Source organism: Panthera leo, chromosome A1 (genome assembly GCF_018350215.1).
Source record: "Panthera leo isolate Ple1 chromosome A1, P.leo_Ple1_pat1.1, whole genome shotgun sequence".
NCBI lineage: Eukaryota > Metazoa > Chordata > Mammalia > Carnivora > Felidae > Panthera > Panthera leo.
In genome coordinates, this window is record NC_056679.1 from 192,513,495 (window position 1) to 192,537,996 (window position 24,502).

General features: G+C 47.0%; 1 protein-coding gene and 1 long non-coding RNA gene across 4 annotated transcripts in view; one reads left to right on the plus strand and one right to left on the minus strand.

Moving 5' to 3' along the window:
- The first annotated feature begins 429 nt into the window (after nt 1–429).
- LOC122225852 lies at nt 430–10,168 on the plus strand. The gene is made up of 2 exons (XR_006205423.1): nt 430–591; nt 9,779–10,168. It is a non-coding gene; the product is annotated as an uncharacterized LOC122225852 (long non-coding RNA).
- A 2,281-nt stretch (nt 10,169–12,449) lies between these two features.
- Nucleotides 12,450–24,502, minus strand: part of GALNT10 (polypeptide N-acetylgalactosaminyltransferase 10) — a 221,563-nt gene continuing 209,510 nt past the window's right edge. For all 3 annotated transcript variants that reach the window (XM_042948517.1, XM_042948527.1, XM_042948533.1), the window contains 4 exons: nt 24,253–24,474; nt 20,328–20,444; nt 17,038–17,187; nt 12,450–16,510 (listed from right to left, as the gene is read on the minus strand). In XM_042948517.1, coding sequence (XP_042804451.1) covers nt 16,352–16,510; nt 17,038–17,187; nt 20,328–20,444; nt 24,253–24,474 — 648 coding nt within the window. In that variant the 3' untranslated portion in view covers nt 12,450–16,351. The remainder of the gene's footprint in view (nt 16,511–17,037; nt 17,188–20,327; nt 20,445–24,252; nt 24,475–24,502) is intronic.

Here is a 24,502-nt window from a genome sequence, read left to right on the forward strand (position 1 = left end):
ACAACAGTTCGCTCCCCCGCCCTCCGCGGGACAGCGGAAGTCCCGCCTCCGCGCGGCCATTGGCCTCGTTCGCTCTGTGGGCGGGGCCCCTGCCGCCGCTGGCGCACCCCATTGGGCGCCTCCGCCGCCAGTCTCCGGCGCCAGGCTACTTCCTGGACTCTGCTGGGATGGGTTCAAAGTAGAGAAAGTGGAAGAGGGAAGAGTTACCCGGGTGCGGGAGGGGAACCGGGCCGCAGACTCTTCAGGCTCGGGGAGGGATAGTGAGCAGGGGCCTGGCTGGACGGAGGGCCAGATTCCGGGAACGGAGGAGCACAATCGGGGGCGTACTGAAGTGTAGACGTGGGCGGGGGCGCCGAGGGACAAACATAGGGAGGGGCATTGAGGGGGTACCTGACGAAGATAGAGGTTCTGTCATGAGAAGGTAAAAACCGCAGGACCAGGGCCAGAGGACCCGCAGACCGATGGGAGATAGGGTGGATGAAACAGCACAGAAAGCCAGGCATGGCGGGAAAGACTGAGGGACAAGCCGGTACAGATACGTGGAAAGACGTGCAGAGGAGATGATGGGGGTCTGATGGCGGGTATTGCAAGGTAGTCGGATGCTGGAGGGTGGCGGAGACCTCAGACTGTAGAGACTGGGACTGGCTTGGTCGGCGCCGAAAGAGGAGAGGGAGGAAGAAAACCCCTACGGGGCTTTTGTGACCCTTCGGCTGGGAAGAATCGGAAGTCAGTATAACGTCTGGAGGGTGGACTGGGTGAACCGCGCGGGGAAGCGGGGACTGCGGAAGACCGGGAGAAAAGGTTGGAGTGGAGGATCAAGGGCCAATCTCGGCATGGGGAAGGGCTTGCTGTATCTTGAGCCTTCCCTGAAGCTCTGTAAGCTGTAGCTTCTATTGCTTTAAGCCTCCCGATCTATCCACGATAGCTAGCAAGCCCCTGAGCTTGGGGTTAGGTACCCAGGGCATCACACACCCAGAAGGGCCTTCGGAAAATCTAGTGTAGCACCCCTAGTCAGGCCACCTCTCTGCTGGGCAACTTGGGGACTAACAATGACCAAAGGCCCAAAGGGACTAGCCCAGGGTCATAGGGTCATGTGGTCACGCAATCATTTAGGGATGGGTAGCATTGACCTGGGTGGGGGTGGGGGGTGTTCGGGGGGGGGGGGCGGGAGTGTTAGGTGAGCACTTGTACCTATTTTGGTAGTACTAGGTGGCTTGGCATTAAAGAGGTTTTTGGTTTGTGCCCTGATGAAAAAGGGAAAGCTACCAGTTTCCATGTTTAGGAGCAGATGCTCTGTGATCTTAAATTTTCTTAAGTGACCTTGAACGTATTTGTACTCTCTCGTCTAGTAATTTCACATGCAGAACAGCCATTTCAGGAAATTGGCCTACCAGAGAAAAATTTAAACAACGATGTTCATTGTAGGATTATTTATAAAAGGAAAATAGAAAAAGAACCTCAAGTTCCACAAGAGAAGTGGTTAGGTAAACTACCTAACATCTTCAGAGTGAGATATTTTGCAGTTATTTATGATCTTTTCAACATTTAAGGTAGTTTCAACATCACTGTAAATGTTTTCTATATAGAACAATTCATCATGGACTCTTCAACAAAGAATTGATGATGAGTTGGAGAAGTGCTGTATTCATGTTAACTTAAAAATGCAGGATTTAAAATTGCATATGGGATATGTGTGTACATATAAGTTAAAAAATAAAAAAAGGAAAGCAACTATTTGTGCATATGAAATCTACCAAAGTACTAATGTTCTAATAGTAATTATTATCATGGGTAGTGGAAATATGGTTGATATTTTTCTCCTTTTGGCCTACCTTTGCATTTTCCCCAGGAAGCAATTATTGCCTTCATAGTAGGAAAATATAGGATGAAAATTAATAGGAAAAAAGGCACAGTTTAATAGAATGCCTCACTCAGAGTTCATACATTCAGAAGTAAATTATTGAACGTATTACATACACCCATTTCAGGGTCGGCCACAAGAGAAGAATAAAACATAATCTTTACCCTAAAAGAGAATATCTTTTAGCGGGGGGAGCTCAGACACATACCCAGAAAACAGTTGGGTGTCTATACAAGGCAGTGTGTGATGTTGGCTCCAAAGTTGACTGGTATGGATGAGAGGTCTACATTTCCCACATATATTTTGCCCTTAGATATTTTTCAAAACAGCACTTACATCCAGTGCCAGGCTGCTACAGTACACACAGCTTCTTCGCCAGATTTTCCCCTGGCATTGCCCCTGGAGCAGGGGAGAATGGTGCCTTTTCCTTTTCCTAGATGGGTTCTGTCTCTCTGTCTGTCTGTCTGTCTTTCTCTCTATGGAATTTATTGTCGAATTGGTTTCCATACAACACCCAGTGCTCATCCCAACAGGTGCCCTCCTCAATGCCCATCACCCACTTTCCCCTCCCTCCCACTCCCCATCAACCCTCAGTTTATTCTCAGTATTTAAGAGTCTCTTATGGTTTGCCTCCTTCCCTCTCTCTAACTTTCCCCCCTCTCCCCCCTGGTCTTCTGTTAAGTTTCTCAGGATCCACATATGAGTGAAAACATATGGTATCTGTCTTTCTCTGCCTGACTTATTTCACTTAGCATAATACCCTCCAGTTCCATCCACGTTGCTACAAAAGGCCATATTTCATTCTTTCTCATTGCCATGTAGTATTCCATTGTATATATAAACCACATCTTTATCCATTTGTCAGTTGATGGACATTTAGGCTCTTTCCATAATTTGGCTATTGTTGAAAGTGATGCTATAAACATTGGGGTACAAGTGCTCCTATGCATCAGCACTCCTGTATCCCTTGGGTAAATTCCTAGCTGTGTGATTGCTGGGTCATAGGGTAGATCTATTTTTAAGTTTTTGAGGAACCTCCACACTGTTTTCCAGAGTGGCTGCACCAGTTTGCATTCCCACCAACAGTGCAAGAGGGTTCCCGTTTCTCCACATCCTCACCAGCATCTATAGTCTCCTGATTTGTTCATTTTAGCCACTCTGACCGACATGAGGTGGTACCTCAGTGTGGTTTTGATTTGTATTTCCCTGATGAGTGACATTGAGCATCTTTTCATGTGCCTGTTGGCCATCTGGACGTCTTCTTTAGAAAAGTGTCTATTCATGTCTTCTGCCTATTTCTTCATGGGATTATTTGTTTTTCAGGTGTGGAGTTTGGTGAGCTCTTTACAAATTTTGGATACTAGCCCTTTATCCGACATGCCATTTGCAAATATCTTTTCCAACTCTATCGGTTGTCTTTTAGTTTTGTTGATTGTTTTTCATTTGCAGTGCAGAACCTTTTTATCTTGATGAGGTCCCAATAGTTCATTTTTGCTTTAAATTCCCTTGCTTTTGGAGATGTTCCTAGATGGGTTCTCTATCTCAGCTCTTGGGGTAGGGGATGCTCCTTATCTGCTACTCCTGAATTCTTTAGAGTTCTCTTTACTGTTTTACTACTGTGCCCTGTTATAATTCATAAATCTTTATATTAGCTTTCCTCTGTTCAAATTACTGTGTGATTTCTCTCTCTTAATTGGACCCAGACTGACACCCTCAGTTTCTGTGTAATTTTGTGTGTGTGTGTGTGGGGGGGGGGGGGGAAGGGCGGTGCACATTCTTTTAACTACCATTTATAGACAATCCTATAGTCTTTCTTCAAGGAATATTTATAATCTCTCCTCCCTGTTATTATGTAGTTTGGTTTTAAATAACAATTTTTTTTTTTTGGAAAAAATTCTGAGTTTTCTGCTGGGGGAGTAAATCTGTAACTCCAGAAAGGAAATATAATGAAATATTCAGATAATGAAGAAATGAATACAGAGAGAAGCTTCTGTGATCCTTGTTTTGCCTTGTGTAGGATTTGAGATTCTTGAAATGGCCAAGAGAATCTGCTTTGCTACATTTATAACTTTAGGTAATTAATTTACAACAGTTCCTTAAGTGCTTGAAAGATCTTGCTTTTTAGATTTGTAAGTCTGCCCTGTTGGGCATTTAAAGTGTTTGAGAAAATCAGACATATTAAATTTGTAATTGTAGTCTGAAATGTCTAAGGAAATTTGATTAATTAAATCTGTAAGCCTGTTAAATGTTTAAGGAGGATTGAATCTGCTAAACTTAAGAATTAATTCAACAGTAATCAAAGAATAAGTGAAAGTGATTGTTCTTATCTTTATATGAAAAATCACCAGATTTATAAAGGAATAACAAGATTTGTAAATTGAACATAAAGCCTTTAATAAAAGCTAGGTTTTAAAATGGCAACTTGACTCAGTAACTGTAATATTCTTTTCCATCCCCAAGTCTACCTTCAGATAATTAAAATTACAGGCTGATAACCCCCAACTCCATAGTTCTAGCTGAGGCCTCTCCTCAGAGCTCCAGAAAACAGCCTCTGGAGCTTAGATGCTCCAGAGGCATCGCAGACCAAATGTTCAAGTTAAAAGCTTCGGACAACCGAATCCGTTAACTGCGACCTGTACCACCCTTGATTCTCTCTTCTTTCACCCCACTCCAAGCCCACCCATAATTGAGGCACTTTCTTCTCCTTCCAATAGATATTTAGAATCTGTCCCTTTTGCTTCGTTTCCTATGGCCAGCGGTTCAGCCCAGGCCACCATCACCTTGTGTCTAAAGTGCTTCACTGGCCTATGAGCTGGTCCCTAAACCACTCTTTCCTGATGGAGCATCTATACAAACCAAACCTTGCCCCACTTCTCTTAAGCCCCTCACCAGCTTCCCAGTGCATTCTGACAGTGCCTCCTGCCATCTCTTTGCCCCCTTCCCATGCCTCAGCTCTGTTATTCTTCCTTAAGTTCCTCAGATAAGCCAGACTCCTCCCTACCTCAAGGTCTTTGCATTGGCAGTTGCCTCTACCTGGAAAGCTGTTCCGCTCACTCCTCCCACAGCTGGCTCCATCCTCCAAGTCTTAATTTAAATGTCACCTCTGCAGAGAGTCTTCCCTGATTAAAAGGAATTTTTCTTCCCAGCCCCTGCCCATCGCTATGCTCCATTCCGTGTCTTTTCTTATTAGCATTCATCACAATATTCAATGATTCTATTTTATCATTATTTTTGTGCTGGGGCTGTTTCTCCCATTGCAATATAAGCTCCACAAAGGCCAGGACCATGTCTGCCTTGTTTGTTGTTGTTGTAGCTCCAGTGCATACAACAGTAATTCTCCAATTCTGGTAGCTAACAAGAGTAGGGACCCCATAAACATTTTTTCAATAAATTAAGTATGTCCAACTCTACCAAGACATTTATTAAGTAATAAAAAAGATACAGGGCACTATATGGAGTATGGATTCCATTTGTTTTTCTTAAAATTTTTATACCCAAATACACATATTTGGAAACACAAGAAACTAGTAATTGTGGTTGCTTCCGTGGTGGGGACTGCAGGTCAAGGGAAGAAAGGAAGAATCTGAAAATTTAAAAAAAAATTTTTTTAACTTGAGAGAGTGAGCAAGCATGAGTGGGGGAGAGGGGCAGAGGGAGAGAGAGTGAATCTTAAGCAGGCTCCATGCTCAGCACAGAGCCCAATGTGGGGCTCGATCCCATGACCCTGGGACCATTACCTGAGCTGACACCCAAGAGTCATATGCTCAACCAACTGAGCCACCCAGGCACCCCAGAATTTGAATTTTATAACCTCTGTTCCTATTGGATGTTTTACAACGTGCCTATATTTCTAATAATAGTAAGAAAAACACCATCTTTTGGTATTGTAATTTAACAGGAAGTATGGAATACCAAAAAAGTTGGAAGAATCTCGGAATAAAGGACAGTCATTTAAATGGAATAAGTTAAGCTTTATGAAAAGTCCACAGCATGAGTCTATTTTCCTCATTTCGCTGAGGACGCATGAAAGTGTCCCCTGGCTCTGGTCTGCAACCTGGCACTTGACAGGTGCTGGCTATTGGCCAACGGTAGCTCTTGGCACTGTGGCTAAGGGCAAAGGCTCTGGTTTGAACTCCAGCTCTGCCACTTTACTAGCCGTAGGACCATTGACAACTTATGTGAAGTATATAAGCCTCAGTTTTCTTCATCTGTAAGATGGGATGATAATAGTACTTATAGGGCTATTGTGAGGATCAAAAGTGATATTGTAAAGCACTTAGCTTAGTGTCTCGTACATAGTAAGTGTTCATTAAGTGGTAGTTATTATTTCATCCATTTTATGCTGACACCCCTTGTACTCAGGTTCAGATTTCTGCATGTTAGAGAGTGAGACCTCACATTGCAGGATGGAAAGGTGGTGCTGCTGATCTGTTAATCGTTCAGTTTCCACACAGGCAGTTTCCATATCCATCTGTGCAGCAATGATTGGGAAAGTGCTTCATTATTTTGTTGTATCTTAACCTCATCTTAAAAAATTATGTGGATGGAAAAATGAAAGCACCAAGAGTAGTGATAAGAAGTGTGTGTATGTCAAGAAAGTGAAAAGACAACCTACAGAATGGGAGGAAGTGTTTGCAAATCATACATATGATAAGGGACTTGTATTTAGAATATATAATGCACTCTTATCATTCAACAATAAAAAGACAAGCCAATTAAAAAGGGGTAAAGGTTTTTTTATTAAAAAAAATTTTTTTTTTTTTGCGTGTGTTTTTTAAGTACCAGAGTCCACTGAGGCATTTTATTTGCACACATGTATTATATCCCTAGAAAAAAGAACCCCGGGATTTTCTCTCTGGTGTGTTTTGCTTCTTCATGATGCCAGCTGAGGTTGTCAGTGAAATGAAACCAAACTGGTGGGACAGGAGCAGACTATTCTGCCATTTTTCTAGCTGTACATCCAATCTGGGGCTGATCACACGTGTTTAACCTGCCCATGAAGTTCACAACAATTTTCCCAGCTCTGTGATCATCCATGATTTCAAATTCACCAATGTAACCATGCTTCAGCATCATAGTTAGAAACTGGAAGATGACTTTGGAGCATGGACTAAGAGCCTGGTGTTTGCCTCTCTTTTTGGCATTGTTCATGCTCTTGAGAGCATCTGCCAGGACATTCATGCACGCCATAATGGCGGCACGAAAAGATGGTGGAAAGAGTGACAGGTTTCGAATAGATATTTCTCCAAAGAAGATATACAGATGGTCAAAAGCACATGAAAAGATGCTCAACATCACTAATCATTAAGGAAATGTAAATCAAAACTACAATGAGATATTACTTCATATCTACTAGGATAGCTATAGTACATAAGACAGGTAATAGCAAGTATTGGTGAGGATGTGGAGAAGTTGAACCCCACATACTGCTGGTAGGAATGCAAAATTGGTGCACCCATCTTGGAAAAAGTTTAACAGTTCCTCAAAAAGTTAAATGTAGACTTACCATATGACCCAGCCATTCTACTCTTAGGTATCTACCCAGAGAGATGAAATGTCTTTCAACTGATGAATGGATAAACAAAATGTAGTATTTCCAGACACATTATTATTCTGCAATAAAAAGGAATGAAGGACTGACACAATATGGATGAACCTTGAAAACATTATGCTAAGTGAAAGCCAGACACAATGGCCACATATTCCATGATTCCATTTATATGAAATGTTCAGAAAGGGCAAATCCATGCAGATGAGTGGTTACCAGCGGCTAAGGGACTGGGGAGCTTGGGTGGGGAGTGACTGCTAATGGGTCCAGAGTTTCTTTTTCGGGGGACAAAAATGTTCTGAAATTAGGAAGTGGTGATAGTTGCACAACCTTGTAAATATACTAAGAACATTGAATTATACACTTTAGGTGAATTAGATTTCAATAAAGGAAGTATGTGTATCATTAACTGTAATTGACATAAAGGTAGGAGTCATTGGATTTATTGAAAGGAATGAATCTTCAGTCTCCACTTGATGTTCTTAAGCACTTTTTTTTTTTTTTTTTTTTAAAGTAAGCTCTAGGCCCATTGTGGGGCTTGAACTTATGACCCTGAGATCAATAGTTGCATGTTCCTCCAGCTAAACCAGCCAGGCACTTCCTTATGCATGTTTTTTGATTAGTAAAGAAAAATAATCAACTTGAAGATATAGTAGGAAAGGCAGGAAATATATCATCAAAGATTGCGTCCAAAAATGCAGGTGTAATTGAAACTGATAAACCCTTTTTTATTCCTTAGGAGCAAATGTGCCCTGTTGATGGAATACATTTTTTGTTTGACTTTTTACTTTCGACATTGGTCACATTTTCAGAAACCAATTCTGTATGGGAGTGGGGTTGTATGTGTAGTCTGTCATGGGGAAACAAACCTTTGTGCTTCTCCTTTCTTTAATGCTAGATGACCAAGCAAACTTCTCCTAAGAAAAAATTCAGCTGATACTAGGAGGTTGCACATAATTATTTGGGTTACTGGATATTTGGGTCATTGGGTCTAATGCCCATAAAAAAATGAACAACTTCAGATTCATATATCAGTCTTCCATGAGTTTCATTAGGAAAAGTCAGCCCTGGAAAGCTGTTTAGTTTTGGCCTTAACGAAATATGCAACTAATGGTGACATAAATAATAAGGGTTATTAATCAGTTTCACAAAACTAACATTTCAGAGATAGGTGGTGCGTTCATCGGCAGCTCAACAATTTCGGAGGTCCAAATCAGTCCTCCTGAGAGCTGGGGATAAAACCGTGGACTAGAAGACACTAAACAAGTAAACGAATGAATAAAATAATCAAAGCACTCCTCATTATTACACTGATGCCGTGTTTGCAAATGTGCCTACTCACCAAAATAGATTTGTGACCTCAGAACCGATACTTGCAGCACCTCGGAGGTCACCTGAAGCACCTCGGAGGTCATTTGCAGACGTGTGCATGTGCAGAGTGGCAAAAAATTGGAGTTCCCCCTACATGCACGTTCCCAGCTGAGGTCTAGCGTGCATGCTCTAAACAAGTATCCTTTTCGTGGGCAATGTGGTGTCACGTTTTACATATTTTTGTGCTTTTTGTTGGTGATTTTGGTTTAAAATGCCTCCCAAGCATGGTGCTGAGGTGCTGTATGGTGTTCTTAAGCACTAAGATGTGTCTATGGAGAACATGTGTGTGTTAAGTAAATTTCATTGAGGCATTAGTTCCAGTGTTAGCCCTGAGTTGGATGTTGACAAATTAGTGACCTATTATTAAATAAGGTGTCTTTAAACAGAAATGCACATAAAACAAGGTTATGTATTGATCATTTGATGAAAATGTTTCGAGCAGAGGCTCGCAGGAGCCTACCCCTGTGCTTCCCCTAGGGGCGTGGTCGTGTTTGCTGATTCCATGTTCACAGTGACTCAATAGAACATAACTACTGTGAACAAGGAGAATGGACTGTATGTCAGGATAAGTGCCATGAAGGAGGCTACAAAGATGCTCAGCATGCCAGAAAATGATGTGTGTGGGGTGGGCCTGTTCTTGACAGGGTGTGCCGAAGTTTCTTGGGGGTGGGGGTGAGCTAAGCTGGGACCTAAACTCTGACAAAAAGCTGCCAAGCAGAGGCAGAACATTCCAAGTGGAGGGACCACTTGGTTTTGGAGGTGGGAAAGACTTGGCCTGTGAGGGCCTGAGCCCTGCTGGGGAGGTGATGGAGAAGCAGGCAGGGGCCAGCCTGGAAGGACTGTTAGGACCTGGCTTAGAAGTTTCGGTTTTATACTAGAGGCCTGGGGTAAAGTCACAAGCAGTGCAGCGGTAATCAGGTGTCTCTGGGTCCTTGTTTGTTCTCATCACTAGGCTAAAGAGGTCACAGATTATTCCTTATTCATCTCTGTATTTCCAGGGCTGAGGACAAAGGTGGAGCCAACTACTGGGCACCCAGCGTGGACCACCATGGGCCCACAGTACATATGTCGGTATGCATTTGTTGTCTCGATGACCAAGCCCTGGGATTCTGCAGCTGTAAAGAAACCATAGCAGGGACTTTTCCCAGAATGTGGACTCCAGCCTCATGAGGACTCCAGACCCCAGGATTCCAGCCTCAGCATCCCAGGCTGAGAGGCCAATGCTGGGGGCGGGGGTGTTTAGCTCTAGCTCCAGCGAAAGCAGACCCACCATCCCCTTCTTCCCATCCCCAGGCAGGAGCTGGCAGGAGATCAGATGCTACTTCAATTCCAAGTGGCTCATGAACAAAAGCTGTGAAGTTGCTAAGAAACCTGCTTCTCTGAGGGTTCACTAGGTTTTCCTTTGTTTCTATGGCAGTGTGTGTGTGTGTGTGTGTGTGTGTGTGTATGCGTGCGTGCATGCACACCAAGGGTCGTCACCCTGCCAGCTCTGAAGCAAGTCAGATTGGAAGGTAAGGATTGCAGACTTCCCTGGGGCACCTTCATGGGCCCGAGGATCACCAAGCCAGGCAGCCCAGGCACTGAGGGTGAACAAAGAGGAAACGGATGCCCGTGGCCAGAGGTTAGCAGAGCTGTAAGCAGCTGCAGGAAGGGAGCTCTGGATACTGAATCCTGGACCCACTTCAGCAATAGCCCAGAAGCCGTAGGGTGGGAGACACCAACAGAACTGAAAGGGGGCCCCACTCCTATCCCCTAGGTTAGCTTGGAAAATAAATCCCTAACAACCTCAGGTCTACTGCAAAATACCAGATGCAGGATTTGTACAACTGTAAGAGTACGGGCTGACCATTATCTACTTTGCTCCCCTTCTCCCCATTGTCATGGAAAATCTGAGGCCTAGGGAGGGGAAGGGACTTTCTCAAGAACACACAGCATGTAACGGATACAGGAGCACTCTCTCTCAGAAGGCCTGTGGGCTGTGAGTGGAGGAAATAAAAGCCTAAAGTGTAATCTGAAGCTGTATTCTTCACCCGTTTGTCCATTCTTCAAATACTCATTGAGCCTTTACTCAGTGCCAGGAGCCCCCAATCCCCAATTCCAACTAAGTACAGAGAGAGAGAATCCAAAATTGTTGGCAAATTGCCAAATTCTCCGCCTCTGCTCCCGAATAAGTATGCCACCAACCACTGACAGAGCTCCCACTGTGTGTCCAGCTAAGTGCTTTAGATACCTTGGATTCTACCCTTGCTCGCGGGCTTGGGAGCTGAGGAGCTAGAACGGATGAGACATGTTAATTCCCCCCATCCTCCCACCTGTCCCAGTGGGGAAGGACCTTTCCTCCCAGGAATCAGTGATTTCGAGAAGGCAACTGAGGGCCAGCTGCCCTGGAGTTTTCACTCTGCAGGCCCGAGGTGCCAACTATGTGCCCAGCAGCTCGAGAAAGTCATTCCTGTCTATAAACATCAGTTGAGGGCACATCTGATGCTCTCACCCTGCCCAGTTTAAAACCCTCCAATGGTCCCTACTGCTTTAAAAATAAAGGTCAGAGACGCCTTAACATGGCCTACAAGACCCTGCAGAGTCTGGCTTCTGCCCACCCTTTCCTTCTTGTCTCTTTTTTCTCACTCCCTCTGCTCCCACCTCACTGACCTTCATTTCTGTCATGTTCCCTCCACAGGGTCTTAGCACATGCGGCCCCTGCACCTGGAATCTTCTTCCCTCTCTTCCTCTGTCCCTAGTAAAAGAATTTAATCTTTTTAAAGAAACCATTAAAATTTTAGAAGAAAATTAACAATATCCATCTTTTGGTTCCAGGGCTCAGAAGGCCAGTGAACAGATTTCCACCCCCTTAATCTGCCTTTTCCAAGCCGTGGTGCACAGCGCCCTCTGGTGGGCTCTGAGTGACAGCATCAGCAGGCAGCTTGGGCTGGTGGTCACCGGTAGTCCTACACTAAGTTTCAACCAGGGAACCAGAGGTGGGGCTGGAAGGATCATCCAAAAACTGGCCATTTTACAGCAGAAAACTGAGGTCTAGATAGGGGGCAGGATCTGCAGAGCCAGGCCAGCCAATGCTGTTTCTAGAATGTGGTATTACACAAATGATACAAATCTAATATTCAAAAGCATCGTAATATTTTGGTAGGTAGACACCTGTGGCTGATGGGTGAGCATCAGAAATAAAGCCATTTCACCTTGTCCTGCCCCCCTGAAATCTTCCATTCCTGGCTGTAGTCTGTCAGACCCTTTGTGGGCTACCCCACCTAACCCTGTGAGCTCACCTCCTGTGCCTTCAACACGGAAACTCCCTCCTGCTCAGGGTTCTTGCAGTCGTGACTCCCTTTGCCTGGAACTCTCTCCCACAAACTGCCTCTTGGCTCAGACTCCCTCATGTCTTTCGGCTCTCGCAGAGACACGCTCTGACCGGCCTACCTAATGTTGCCTCCCAATCCAGTCTCTGAGACATCTCGGTTTATATTCTTCATAGCCCTGCTCACATCTAGAGTCATCTTGGTTGGTTGGTTGAGGTCCACCTTCCTCTCTAGAAGGACAGCTGTTGGGGACTTGTTCGGTACCTGGCAGAGGGCCTGGGTACCGAGCAGACACTCCCTGAATACGTGGGGAATGACGGACTGAAAAATGGTGCGTGACAAGAATAAGCCAGAGAACACGTTAGAGAAAGTCTGGAGGTTTACTCAACAACAATCACAATTGTACACAGTAAGTCAGTTCATCACAAAGGCTCACTTTTCCGGGCAGAAGAGAGGTTGGTGGTCTTGAGCTCTCTGTTTAGAATCCCAGTCTGCCATCTCAATATTCCCTGCCTGTAGTCCCTTTGGGATCCCAGGCTTCACGCCCAAAACAGAGCAGGAGCTCAACCCTGTTGTCTGGAGAGGCTGAATCAAAGCCATCTGGGGAGCAGATGCTAAGAGGACCTTGTCACTTGGGATGTAGGTCCAACACCCACCCCAGAGGCGGCAGTGGGCCTTGGCCTTGGCTCAAGATCAAGTTTGAACTGAAATATTACTTCGATTTTCACAAAGAGCATCGGTGGAAAGTAGAAAAGAATTCCAGAATTGGACTGCACTCCTTACCCCTCTCCCACGCTTAAAAATCTTCAGAAAACATTAAAAACGCATTGCCTCCCAGGAATTATAAAAGATCGCCCAATCTGTACACACTAGAGACCACTGAAGCAAGGAATCCCCAGTCATAGTAATTCTCAGTTACTACCGTAAAGTGCTTTGCCACGCTTTTGAGATTCCAGAGACTAGAAAAATGAAGATACACGGAAAGAAACATGGATCCGTTTTCAAGGGTATCATCTCTTTCTTAAGGAGAGAGAGAAATTCGACAGGTAGGTTTGGAAAGTGAATATAGGGTGCACTTTGGGAATCTATATGCCGCATCTTCAACAGGAACTGCTCTATCTCCCCTAGGCCTAATGTCACCCCCCCCCCTGCCGTGGAAGTGCCCCCCTCTGCCTCTGAACTAATTCTTCCACAAGGGGAGAAAGGGGTGGTTCCTGGACTATTTTAAAAGTTGAAAGCTCCAGGGGGAGGCACACGGTAGAATGGCTTTTCACACGTGTGCCTGAACATTTAGCCACCTCCAAAGGCCTTGTATTTACAGCAAAGAGGCTCTCTGTATTCCAAAATGTTTCCGGAGTTCCCCCTCTGGAAAGGCTGCTGGTGAGCCACACGGTCATGATGCTTTCTGGCCGCACCCTGTTTTGTGACCTCATGCTCAGAATAAAGGGAGGCAAAGGGGCCCACGTTCTCACCCATGACCCAGAGGAGAGCGTCTCCACAGGTCCTGGCTGCTGTACTGAGCATTGGCTGGCAGTGTGGGCAGGAACCTGGATCTCTGAGACAGGTGGTTTTCAAAAAGGAGGCCAAAGCAACCAGTGGTATTTGTAATCAGTCAGTTGGTCAGCTGAGCCGTGAACCTCTTCCTTCCCCTCTTACACACTTTGCCGAGTCCCAGCACCTCCTGGTGAGGGCTCAGCAAGTGCTGCTCAGAGGACCTGCCCATCCCCAGTCGAGGGTGCAAAAGCAGATAATGGGACGGAGGAAAGCTGAAGCCCGCTTGCTGCTGCACCTGCTTTCCACAGGAGTCCCGGTCTTGCCGAGGACACTGTCACCCACTTGGAATGGGACATCTGGAAACCTAGCGAGTGCATTGCACTCCGTGTGGGGGCTGGGGTGGGGGACTCCAGGCATGGTCTACAAACAGGGCCCTCTCCCAGGGGTTGCTGAGGCCCTTCTAGGCCACAGACAAAATGAGTTGTCCAGCTGCCCTTTTAACTTGGAGGGTTACTTGCCATGAACTGGAACAACTCCAGCCTCTGGCCCTTGAGGGGCATCTCCGCCTCCCAGATCCTGCCCTAGGCCCAACGTCTCCTGCTTGAAATCAGAAGTTAAGAAACACACACTCATCCAACAGAAACTGCACACACTACCACGAAAGTTTCCCCTCCCCCGCCCCCAACCCTGCCCCTTTATGTTTGTCTAGCAAGGCACTAGGAAATTGTTCAAGTTTAGGGATTTGCTGTACATTTGCATTTTTTTCTTTTTAAAAGGCACAGTTTTTATTTTAATGATGCTGCTTTGCTCTCTGATGATGAACCCTCAGTTCTCCAAACTGCAACTCTTGTTCTCCTAGATCCCAGAAGGGGCCTCATCTTTGGACTCCTTCCTATGGAGGGCCACTTCTAAAGATATGGCACTCGTTTGGAAAAGACACGGAGGGATCAACAAGAAGGGATCAAGCAAGCTGTTGCACGCACAGGGGCCACCTCTCCTGGGGACAGGTGGCCAGGGCAGGGTGTGTGTGGGGACAGAAGTGGAGGAAGTGATGCTTTGCCAGCTATATGCTTAATTGGGGTGGTGGTGGTTAGGAGTGTTTTATCTGCCTCCCCGCCCCTGATAACTGATGGCCTTGAGATCAGCCAGCATCTCAAAGGCAGATTCATGGCTCTGTTCCCAGATTAATGTCTCATTTAATTGGTAAATGACACAATCGAGAGACCCAGCTCTAATTGGAACACTGATTTCAAGTATTTCCTGGACTAGCTGGTGGGAGCCATAGGTTGTAGAATGCGATTTCCATTTCTGAATCAGTGGGTGGCAGGTTGGTCACAGAAATGCTTCCTATTAGCTTGGGAGCCCTCTGGGAGTCCGACACATAATTAACAAAGGAAAAGGTAAACACGAGGGACTGGCATGGAGCTGGGTGTCTGCCTGTTCGTGGGACCCTCCTCCACTGCAGCTGTGAAGGCGGTGGAGGGCGCAGGGCTTCGGGTCTGCACTGTGGACCGTGTCGTACCGAGGCCTCCGGTACGAGCTGACGGACATGGGTCACCCACCCCCTCCCCCCCGACACCACCAACCTCGGATTTCAAAGATTGTCTCTAGGTTGGGGGCTGGATGCCTTAACTATATTACACTTGGCTGGCTCTTTTAAATCGCAGCATTCTAGAAATCCCAACTGGATGCTAGAATACCAGAATCCTATGTGGCGTTCTAGTTTGTGATCCAATGATACAGTTCTATAAAAATTCTAGAGTTCTATGTGAGAACTGGAGCCGCAATGAGGTCAGAGGCTGGGCATGTCGCCCCCGGTCCACCTTGGAGGCCTCCAGACTTTGTGAGGTGAGCACTTCACACATCTGCTCCTTTCTTGAGGCAGGTAATCGCCCAAGAGAGAAAGAGGAAAATGGAAGCACTGATAAGGGAAATTCAGCCAGAATATCTGGTTTGGAGGTCTTCTACTAGGCCTTTTCCATGGGCCCAAGTCATCTGAAACCCAGCCCTGAAGAGCTGGTGGCTGAGCTGTCTTGTGCCCAGAGAGCAAGGAGAGACATCCCATGTGTCCATGGCGGCAAAGGAACGTCTAGGGGTCCCGCTTCCGACCCCAGGCCTGGCAGCTGGCCAGTGTTCAGTACCGGATGCTCTGAGGGCCCAGGTATGGCCTTCGAATGCATCGCCTGGGGCTGTGACAGAACAGAAGCTGGGCAGTAACTGTAGTTACTCAGTTACTCCATGACAGACAGAAACTAAATGGCTGAAACCAGTGGCCCCAAGAAAGACTCCCTCCCTCCCCTTCTGCAGCGGACGGACGGCAGAGGTGCTACAAGTGCCCAGATGGACAACAGGGGCTTCTCTTTCTAAAGGGCCGTCACATACGAGCCATCTCAAGGCTAGTTAACCTTGCAGGACCCATTTTCAGGTGGCCTAGGGCTGCCTTGGCATTTCTCCCACAAAATGCCCAAAGGAACGTGGTGACAAAGTTGGTAAGGCCCTCCTAGATTTCCATGATGCCGTCAGGGATTAAAGCAGGCACTGCTCTTTGTGGGGCCTCATGTGGGGTCTGTTGTCCACCCCGCGGCTACCACTGGGCCTCAAGGAACAGGTGGGCCTCCTGCTACAGCCGTCAGAGCCCTCTCTGCCCTAGACCTGTTGGCCAGCGCCTTTCACATCACGCTGCCCACGGAAGCCCTGCCTCCCTCGGGAGGGGAAGGCTGCCGGAAGCGCCAGGAGAGGACCCCACCAGGCCCGCTGAGACACCAGGGCTCAGTTCCTGTTGAATTTTTCCAAGACTGTCGAGTTGGTGTGTTCAAACAGCCACTGCTGGGTCAGAGAAGAGGGGTTACAGGTGTTCATGAAGATCCTGTGGTCACTTTCACTGCAGTCCATGCAACTGCCGCTGACGGGGTGGTACAGGGTCTTGTCCTACGAAACAGGGAGGTAATCAGCGAGGCGACGCTGGGGATCTGAACCAACGGCAGCAGCAACGGTAGCAACGGGGCAGTGAGGCAGCGGCCGGCCGCGTTCACTGACCTGCGAGGCCTCCCTGCTGAGGGCACAGCGAGACCCTGCCCAGCCTCCCCCGCAGGCGGCCTTGCCCTGTGCCTGAGCTCTGCCCGGGGGGATGCGGGTGGAAGTGACCTGTGTGCCACTTCCGGGCCTGGGCCCTAATCATGCTCGTCTCTGGCCCACTGGCATCGGTTCTCATGATGGTGGTGGTGCTGGTGTTTTATGGACTCAGCTGCCAGCATGTAAGAGCATAGCGATTTCACATAAAAACCTGGCTTTCTGGCATCTCTCAAATGGCAGAGAAGTGGGGCATGGTGGGTGTGTGGCGCGAATGCACGGGCAAGCATGCTCTGTGGGGGGAAGTGAGGTGCTGCATGCCCGTCTGCTTCTCTTTGTTTAAAACCAAGCAGGTTGCCCTGTTCCGCCCACACAGCCCGCCTTACTTTGCGGTATTTCCACAGCTGGTTGCCCTTCATGCTGTGGCAGTCATAGAGGGTGACCGGGCTGGTGTTGGAGATGGCGTCAAAGCAGAACTTCTTTGTGTGTTGGGGGTCTCCAGGTCGGATGTCCTCTCTCCAGGTGAAGGTGAACACCTGTACATACAGGGACATCATTATAGGGATGGCAAAACCGGGGACTTTCTTTCTTTTTTTTTTTTCTTTTTGAGAGAGCGAGAGTGCATGTGCAGGGGAGGGGCAGAGGGAGGAGGGGGAGAGAGAATCCCAAGCAGGCTCCATGCCATCAGCACAGACCCCGACGCGGGGCTCGATCCCACAACCATGAGATCTTGAGCTGAAATCAAGAGCTGAATGCTCAACCAACTGAGCCACCCAGGCACCCCTCTCTTTTCTGTAATGATAGAAAATGTTAAACATTGAGATCCAGGGAACAGTATCGACCACACCTCTTCCAATCACCCAGCTTCGACAATTACCAACTCATGGTGAATCTTGTTACAGCTTTACCGCCCCATCACAACCCCCCACCTCAACGTTATTCTGAAGCAAATTACAGACATCATATCATCTCAGGTGAAAATACTTCACTGAAGTGCCATTATAACAATAAAAAGTTATTGCAAAGTCCTCAAGGTCATCAAGTAAGAAGAGTTCAAGTGTTCTTAAATTGCTTTGTAAGTTTCTTTTCACAGTCTGTTTCAATCAGGATCCAAACCAGGTTCACTGTTGTATTGAGTTGATAAGCATTTTTTCCAGCAGCTTTACTGGAGAATAACTGGCATACAATTAACCACACACATTTAAAGTACATAATTTGATATGTTTTGACTCAATTTAATTTTAATTTGACTTGTTTTAATTTCTGATTCTTCATTATTCATGTATAGAAATACAATTGGTTTTCGTATCTCATAACTTTGATAAGTTCATTTATTAATTCTGGTAGTTTCTCTGTAGAGTCAATAGAATTTTCCACAAAGGTGATCCTACAGTCTACAAATAAAGATGATCATATAGTCTACAAATTATTTTCCTTCTTCACCCATCTGCATGACTTTTATTTCTTTTTCTTGCCACAGGTTAGTACAGTGTCAAATAGAAACAGTAAGGTCAGAGTCCCTGTATTATCCCTGATATTAGGGGTAAAAAATTCAGATTTTTACCATTAAGTTTGATGTTAGCTGCGGGTTTTCTATAGATGACCTTGATCAAGTTGAGGAAGTTCCCTTATTCCTGGTTTGCGACAGTTTTAATCAGAAATGAATGTTGGATTTTGTCAAATGCTTTTTCTGGGTATAAGGTGATTATGTGGTTTTTCTTTTTCAGTTAGCATGGTGAATCTATTGATTACTTTTCTAATGTTCAACCAATCATGCATCCCTCAGATAAATTACACTTAGTCACGATGTATTATCCTTTTTACACACTGTTGGATGGGATTTTCTAAAATTCTGTTTAGAATTTTTGCACCTATGTTCACAAGGGATACTGGTCTGTAATTTTCGTATATGGGTCAGTCTGGTTTTGCTACAACGGTAATGCTGGCCTCACAAAATAAGTTGGCGAGTATTCCCTCCTTTTCTGGAAAAGTTTTTGTAGAGTTGTAACATTGCTTAAGTGTTTGGTAGGAATCACCAATGAATCTATCTGGGCCTGGAGTTTTCTTTGAGGGAAGGTTTACAACGGCAATGTCCGTCTCTTTAATAGAACCCTCTGTTGTCTGCTCTCTTGAAAAGAGCGTTTCACACATTTTCTGTTTTTCAGTTGTTTCTGGCAGGAGGGTAAATCCAGTCCCTGTTACCCTACTCCATGTTGGCCAGGAGTGGACCCCATGGTGGCAAAGGAGTGGTTGTGCCAGCTACTGCTTCCTGATTATCTCCCGGGTCTTCTGCATTTTAGACTCACATTTCTCCCTTTTCAGGCTCACGAGAGCTCTCTGCTCAGGGTGTCTGAGAGCCCTAGGGAATATCGATCCCACAGGGGCAAATGGGCTGCCATGCTTCCCATTTCAGAGGGTGGAGGCTGGCACAGCCAGGCAGCCAGACATCATTTTGTTCCTTGTCCGAATGAATCTTCAGGCATTAGTGTGGACTCTGCCATATAGTGAGGCTATCCCAGGTCGAGCTCTCCGGGCACGTTCTCCCAGGCCCTGTGCTCTTCCTGGTCTCTTTTGGGGTTCTCCTTCGTGGGGTGGGTGTGGGGAGCAGCCACACGCTGCCCTGAAGAATTCAGGAGAATCGGTGAAGGAGGGCCACTTCTAATAACTGTTACCAAGGGAGGAGAGGGAGCAAGGACTTCAGAGGGAGGGGCAGACACTGTCAGTCCGGGCACTGGGCCCATCTGAGAGGTGGTGCTGTTCCTTCGCAGTGAGAGTGCCACACACCCCTTCTGAGCTCTGTTTTTGCAGAGGCCCCGCAATATGGGCTTCTATCAGTGTGCACTTCCAAAATGTCAGAAAACCCACAGGAAGGAGACTATAAAAATGTTCCCTCGAACCAAGAGTCAGTGGATGCAGGATGCGGTGTGATTTTAGGGTTAACCGTTGGTGCTGGGGGGGGATCACGGCAAGTTAAATGCAGTTTCTTGAGGGTGGTGGCTTTTTCTGCACTGCTGGCCTATAGCCTTCATTCTTCTGATAACACCGCCTGGGCACGATCCCCTGGGGAACCCACTCTCCTCATTCGTCTCCCCGTCCTTCAGGTGAGGCTAACCACACCACAGGCTCCAGGAGTGGGCATGTGACGTGGGCTTGATCAACATGAGGACTGTATCACATCCCCTATTGTAACTGGCTCAGGAAAGCCAATATGTGAGCACCCCACGGCTTCTCCAGAACTCTGGAAAGGGACATGCCTTTTCACTGGCGGGTTGGAAGCCTTTGCTGCTGGTGGTCATATCTGCCACCATGTGGGAAGAGCCGGATGAAGGATGAGGCCAACAGAGAGGAAGAAGAGTTGAGACCCTGGAGAGCTCCTGATGACATCATTTAAGCTCTTCAACGGCATACATGAGCCAATATGTTCTTCTTTTTGTTGAAGGCCATTTGGGCTGAGTGTCTGTCATTTGCCAACAGACCCGATTGATGATTTTATTGCAATGTGAAAGATTCCTCTTTCTAAGGTGTTCAGAAAGCTCTTATAACTCATCCCCTGGGCTAGCTTTTGTGACTCGTCACTGACCCTTGGCGTCTCTCTCCCTGCCCTGACCATGTGAGCATTCCAGGTCACAGATGGCCCAGGAAAACTGGCCGCCAGTCCCTGAGAAGTGGCCCTTACCTGCATGTTGTTCCAGGCAGCCTCCCCACGGCCCCGGACACAGCTCTCCAGCCTCAGCAGGGAGCCCAGGGCCCCATGCTTCGTGTCAGCACACAGCCCTGTGCCCACGTTGCGAATCTGAAAGAGACAGAAGGAAAGAGTGGACTAATGAGGCACCTTGAGATAGTCCCCTGGGACCCCGCCGGGATGGAAGGAGGGAACCCAGCAGAGACATCGGATGGAGGAAGCTCTGCATTATCTTAATGAAGCTTGCCCTGGGTTGGTGGACGTGCCTTGCGCTTCTCAGTACAGGAATACTCAGTCCTCAGAGAGGAGCTCCTCCAAAGCCAGCTTTGTCCTAGAGCATGCAAAGTCATAGGGTGGCAGTGGGGACCTGGAAGTTGAGGGGGGTTGGTATTCAGAGGACTCTCTGGCTCCATTCCTGGAGAATCTGATCCAACAGTTCCAGGAATGGAATTTACTCCCATTCCAGGAGACGCAGGGACCATATCTTGAAAGCCACCCTAGAAAAGGATGGGGCATCTTTGCTGTGGGGTCTTGGCCTTAAAGAGCAGGTGAATGGCAAGAGGTTCTCGATCCAAAAAACAAGAGTTTCAGTAAGACAGGGTGTGGTGTGGTGGGAGGAGCACTGGGCTGGAGCAGAAGGCCTCACTGCTCACGGTTGGTCAGCACTCACTACCTGAAGGCCACCGTGCCGTGTAGGTGCATCGTGTAGTTCCTGCCTCCCTCACAGAATCACTCCTATCTTGACTGAGGGGTTGGGTTGGAGGTGTGGTGGCCGTGAAAACGTGCTCCTCAGTTGCCCTGCTGCAGGGAGTCTGACTGCCCGGCCGCTGTGTCCGGAATCCACTGTGACTGAGTGTAGGCTGTGCTTCCCATGGGCTGCTTCCAGCCAGCGATGGAGCGGGACAGGGGGACTGTGGAGGCCCATTCCAGGGAGATGCCGACTTCTCTGGTAGGAGACTTGGCTTGAAGACTGCTCAGTCACTTGGCTCAAGAGCATCCTTGCAGTGTGGGACTCCTCCTACGGCAGCCCTTCTTCCTCCCCTTTCCCATTCCCAGCAGGCAGACCAGCCCCACAGCAGATCTCCCAGCCTCTCCTGGCTCCCTTCTGGTTCCTTCTCTCAGGGGTTCCCCAACAAGTCTCTTGGTGTCTGCTTCTTGGAAGACTGGCCCTAATACAGGGGTAAAAGCCAATAAACTGGCAAAGAAATGAAGAGCTTCATGAGGGAAGTCAACACGACACCTCCTCTACAGTATCTATGCTGGTGTTAGATGGGACGGGCCAGACAGCTTAGTCAGGAAAAGCCCCTCTAACTTGCTGTATGAATTAGAACAAGCCATACCTGGTGTTTCTGTTGGCTCAAACCCCTCACTCCTTTCTTTGGTAACAGCACCCTGATTTTCTATGGGACTACCGCCCTCTCCCCACTCTGTGGCCTGCCAGAGTATCTGTCCACCCCTGCTTTCCCCCTTCCTCCCATGGCCACAGTGATTGGTGCAGACCTAAGAATCAGACTTGATTCCTGGAGCTGTGCTGGCTTTACTGGGAAGGAGGCATATACTTTCTGTTGCTGGGCTAGCTTCAAGCTTCTGGAAACCATCTCGCTACCCTCAGCATGAGGCTAACAGAAATGGCAGCAGAGGTAAACAGGAGAAAAAGCAACTGACATCATTTGAGCCCCTGGATCCACGTGTCTGAAGCCACAGCTACCCAACGTTTCTATGAGATTCACTACATTTCTCTTTTCACTTCAAACTGGACTTCTGTCACCTGCAAGGAAGGAGATCTAACCCTTATGCTCCTTGTCCCCCAGCCCCGGTATGTCCATCTATAAATGAGTGGTCCTCTCAGCTCAGACACCAGGAGCCAGAGTCTGGTGACAGAGTGCTTCTTCTGCTAGAAGACGGTCTGCCTCCCCCAGCAGGACGGGCTTGAGGAGTGTGACACAGGCAGCGGCCCCAGGACCCTCACTCAGAAAGGGCTGTCACTGGTTTAAAGCTCTGCTGTCGTGGTCTTAAAAGTTTTAATAATAGTGTTGCTGTAAACATTGGGGTACATGCGTCCCTTCCAATCGGCATTTTTTATCCTTTGGATAAATATATAGTAGTGCTACTGCTGGGTCGTAAGGTAGTTCTATTTTAATTTTTTTGAGGAACCTCCATACTGTTTTCCAGACTGGCTGAACCAGTTTGCATTCCCATTAACAGTGCAAAAGACTTCCCTTTTCTCCACATCCTCGCTAATACCTGTTGTTTCCTGCGTTGTTAATCTGAGCCACCGGGACAGGTGTGAGGTGGTATCTCATTGTGGTTTTGATTTGTATTTCCCTGATGATGAGTGACGTTGAGCATCTTTTCACGTGCCAGCCAAATTATGGAAAGAGCTCAAGTGTTCGACTGATGAATGGATAAAGAAGATGTAGTTTGTTTACATGTGTATATATATATATATATATATATATAACATGGAATACTACTTGGCAATGAAAAAGAATGAAATCTTGCCATTTGCAACAACGTGGATGGAAATGGAGGGTATTATGCTAAGTGAGATGAGTCAGTCAGAGAAAGACGGATCTCATAGGGTTTCACTCATGTGGAATTTGAGAAACTCATCAGATGAACATAGGAGGAGGGAAGGAAAAATAAAAACACAGAGAGAGGCAAATCATAAGAGACTCTTAAATACAGAGAACAAACTGAGGGTTGCTGGAGGGGAGGTGGATAGTGGGATGGGCTAAATGGGTGACGGGCCTTAAGGAGGGCACTTGTTGGGATGAGCACTGGGTGTTCTATGTAAGTGGTGAATCACTAAATTCTACTCCTGAAATTATTACACTATATGTTAACTTGGATTTAAGTTAAAAAAAATTTTTTTTAATAATTTTATCTTTGAATTTGTCAGTGGAATCTGATAGGACAAGGGAGCATGCATGTGAGCAGAGGTGATAACACGGTACACGGGCATTCGCTGTACCTTTCTTCTGTGATGCCCCAGAAGCACAGAATCCTTGGGGTCCTGCGTGCATGGGAGTTCAGCAAGACTCAAGTTACAGGTAAGACTAAGTGGGGTGCTGGCATGTCTGAAGGCCATGCTTTCCGACCAGAACTTGACTGCACAAAGAAGGCCGAGGTATTCAGAGACACAGGAAGAGCCAGGGAGCTCTAATAGCCTCTTACTTGCATTACTTCCCTGGACCTGCAGACCACTTTCCTTACCAGCGGAAGATAACAACACAGAAGGAAGGGAAGAAGAGGGCAACCCCCAGTTTTTCCTTCTGCTCTTCCTCACGCATCAGCAAGCCACAGGTAGAGTGGGTTTAGAAAGTATGCATTATCGGGGTACCTAGGTGGCTCAGCTGGTTAAGCAACTGACTCCTGGTTTTGGCTCAGGTCATGATCTCGTGGTTCGTGAGTTCAAGCCCCACAATGAGCTGCACACTGGAAGCACAGAGCCTGCTTGGGATTCTCTCTCTCTCTCTCTCTCTCTCTCTCTCTCTCTCACAATACATTTAAAAAATTTAATAAAATAAAGTATGCATTAGCAACAAGTGAAATAAAATCAGCTGAGTTAGCTTTGTGCTGTGTTTGCACTGTTCTGGTAAGAAATACATATGCACGTACAAGGGTTGAAATACAGATTGTGAAATTTCACCCATCTGGCACATGAGCTAAATGCTCTTCTATTTGCATTTAAAACTCACACTGCATAATATGAAGCTGAATGGTAAAATTTATGCTAATATTAAAGTTTTAATTTTTCTCTACTTAGAACATTAAGTAGCATATAAAAACCACCACAAGGCTAGAGAGACTCAAGAAAGAAACATGTTTTATATTTCATGCCTTAATTGGCACTCTTTGCCTGTCTTGTGAATAGGGGTTCCGCGTTTGCATTTTGCACCGGGCCCTTCAGACTCACCTCTCCCCAAGCTGCCGCCGGGGGCTCCACCGGCGGGTAAAATTTGGGCAGGTCCCACGCGATCTTGGTCATAAACCACTTGAAACTCTTGCAGTTAAGGGAGCTGCGGAGCTTCTTCTGGGCGGCGACGTCCCCAGCAGACAGGTGGCGGTACTCTGGCCGGCGTTGGTAAATGTGCTCGGCATACTCGTCCATCCATACCTCGGCTACTCGCTTCAGGTTCTGGAGGGCGACAGGGAGGTGGAAGGGT